Consider the following 2,153-nt stretch of genomic DNA (forward strand, 5'->3'; position numbering starts at 1 on the left):
CCCCCCTTTGTTTTTGATTCACCATTCCTTCCTCTCTGAGCCCCTACAGCCCTGTCTCTCCTCCGCTGTCCCAAGGGAGCGCTCTCCTTCTGTACCCAGAGCCCTAACCACCTGTGCCCTGTAAACTCAATGTCCAGTGCCCTTCTTTCTACATCTGTGCCCCAACACCTTCACCCTTATCCCCCTTCCTAACTCTGCGCTGCCCTGGAGAAGTAGCCTGGCTTGGGGTTCAAGCAGGAACCAACATAACTTCCACCTACATCACACACGGTATAGAAGACCCCACTCCACCTTTGAGATTCCCTGAACCAACCCAGGCCTAGGTGCCCTCTGGCCCTGGGCAGCTTAGCCTGTAAAGACACCTTGGGCATCTACAAGATCCCAAGCCTCTCTCCAGGCAGAAGTAGAGTCCTAATTCTAAACCACCCTTTCCAAAATTGAGATCTAAGTTCTTCCCTCTAGACTGAGAGGACCCCAGAAGGGCCCTGGCCTCATTTCCTCCCTCCCCAGAAAAAGCCAAAGGAGTTTTGAAGAGGTGGATTCAGGCAGAGAGTAAGAGAAAAGCGGACAGAGGGAAGTGAGAGAGCGCATACTGCGAGAAACCTGGGAAAAGTGGGGAAAGAAGCTAGCTAGAAAGAAGGATCCGGGCGCAGCCTGCGGTTGTCCGGGGAGCATTAGGAACACAAGAAAAGGAATCACACAGGGAAAAGGAACAAGGTGTCTTCAATACTTAGACAAAGTGATGAGGGACAGGGGAGGGGACTTGGAGAGGGTCGGATTTCTCAAGGGAGTTGGGACAGAGCAAGGAGAAATCGCTGCATGTGGTGAAACACAGAATGAAAAAAAAAAAAAAAAAAGACGCGGATTTCCGCGCTGCGGAGAAGCCCCAGCGCAGTGAGCAAGTAAGCTGGAACTGTCCTGCGTCAGGGTAGAGGAGATAAGATTAAAGCGTTCACACTTGGCCCGCGCTGAAAGAAAAGAGTACAGTGCAAAAGCTTCCAAAGTGGGGAAGGGAGAGTCTGTGTGTCTCTGCCCCAAATCTGGGGCTGGGTACGCGGTGAACTCAAGCAGTCCGAGCGTTTGGAGAAAGGGATTCTATTCCTTCAGTCCTGAGCCAAGACTCCGGGCCTCGCGCGCCTGGGCTGCGTCCCTGCTCCCCTCTGCTCCCGGCCAGGCCGCGCTCTCACCTGAGCTCCCGGCGCCCGCTGCGCCGCCTCCGGTCCCGGCAGGCGCTGCCGCTCCCGGCCCCCCGCCGTCGGCAGCGCACACCGAGCCGAAGACCTCGTAGGCAGGTCGCGGCGGGATGATGCCGTTGGCGGCCGCCAGCGCCAGGCCCTCGGCAGTGCCGTAGAGAAGCTGTAGCTCGCGCGCCTCGTTCTCTTCCTGTGCCTGTTGCCTGCGCAGCGCCACCTGCGCCGCCATGACGCGCTGGCGCTCGGCGATGAGCGTGCACTTGGCGCACAGGCAGTCCTTCCAGCGGCAGTAGCGTTTGTGGCCCTTCAGCGCCGACACCACCCCGTGGTTGCGGCAGCGTGCGCACTTGGGGGTCCGCGGGTACTTCTCCGCCGCCCGCAACAAGAGCGGCGGCGCCCGTAGCAAGCCGCCCGCCACGCTCACCGGTAGCGAAGCGGCCGCCGCCGCCGCTGCCGCCACCGACGCCACCGACGCCACGGGTGGCCCCGTCGCTGTCGCCGCCGTCGCCGCACTGGGCACGCTGGGCAGTTCGGAGCGCAGCTCCATGTCAGGACCTGGCGTGGGAGACCGTGGGAAGGGGGGAAAGACTTCAGGTGAGGCGTGCACGGTGCGCGAAGCTAAAGCGCACCCTCGAAGAACCCAGGTTTAGAGAGGGAAATTTTGGCCGCGAAAGTTTGGCTACTGGTTGCCAAATTGCTGGGAGAAGGTGCCTTCAGAACCCCTTCTAAGGCCGAGTTCCCCCACCCTACTCCCACCAGAGCTCTTATATCTGATTTACGCGCTGGGTGTACGATTTCGTTTGAATCCGTGGTTCCACTGGAATTTTTTTTAAAAAACAAAGTTTGAAAGTCACTGGTTCCGATAGATAGAAAGAGGGTTTGAAAAAGAAAATACCCCCCAAAGCTCAGCTTAATTGGGGTGAGGTGGGTAGAGACAAATATTTGTTTGATGAGACTCGG

At 58.1% G+C, this 2,153-nt stretch overlaps 1 protein-coding gene across 1 annotated transcript in view; it reads right to left on the minus strand.

The window, feature by feature from the left end:
- DMRTA2 (DMRT like family A2) overlaps positions 1 to 1,740 on the minus strand; it is a 3,588-nt gene extending 1,848 nt beyond the window's left edge. The window contains exon 1 of the mRNA XM_011367706.2: positions 1,188 to 1,740. Within this exon, the coding sequence (XP_011366008.1) occupies positions 1,188 to 1,740 (553 nt within the window). The remainder of the gene's footprint in view (positions 1 to 1,187) is intronic.
- Between the last annotated feature and the right edge of the window lie 413 nt (positions 1,741 to 2,153).

This window comes from Pteropus vampyrus, unplaced genomic scaffold (genome assembly GCF_000151845.1).
Source record: "Pteropus vampyrus isolate Shadow unplaced genomic scaffold, Pvam_2.0 Scaffold135, whole genome shotgun sequence".
Lineage (NCBI taxonomy): Eukaryota > Metazoa > Chordata > Mammalia > Chiroptera > Pteropodidae > Pteropus > Pteropus vampyrus.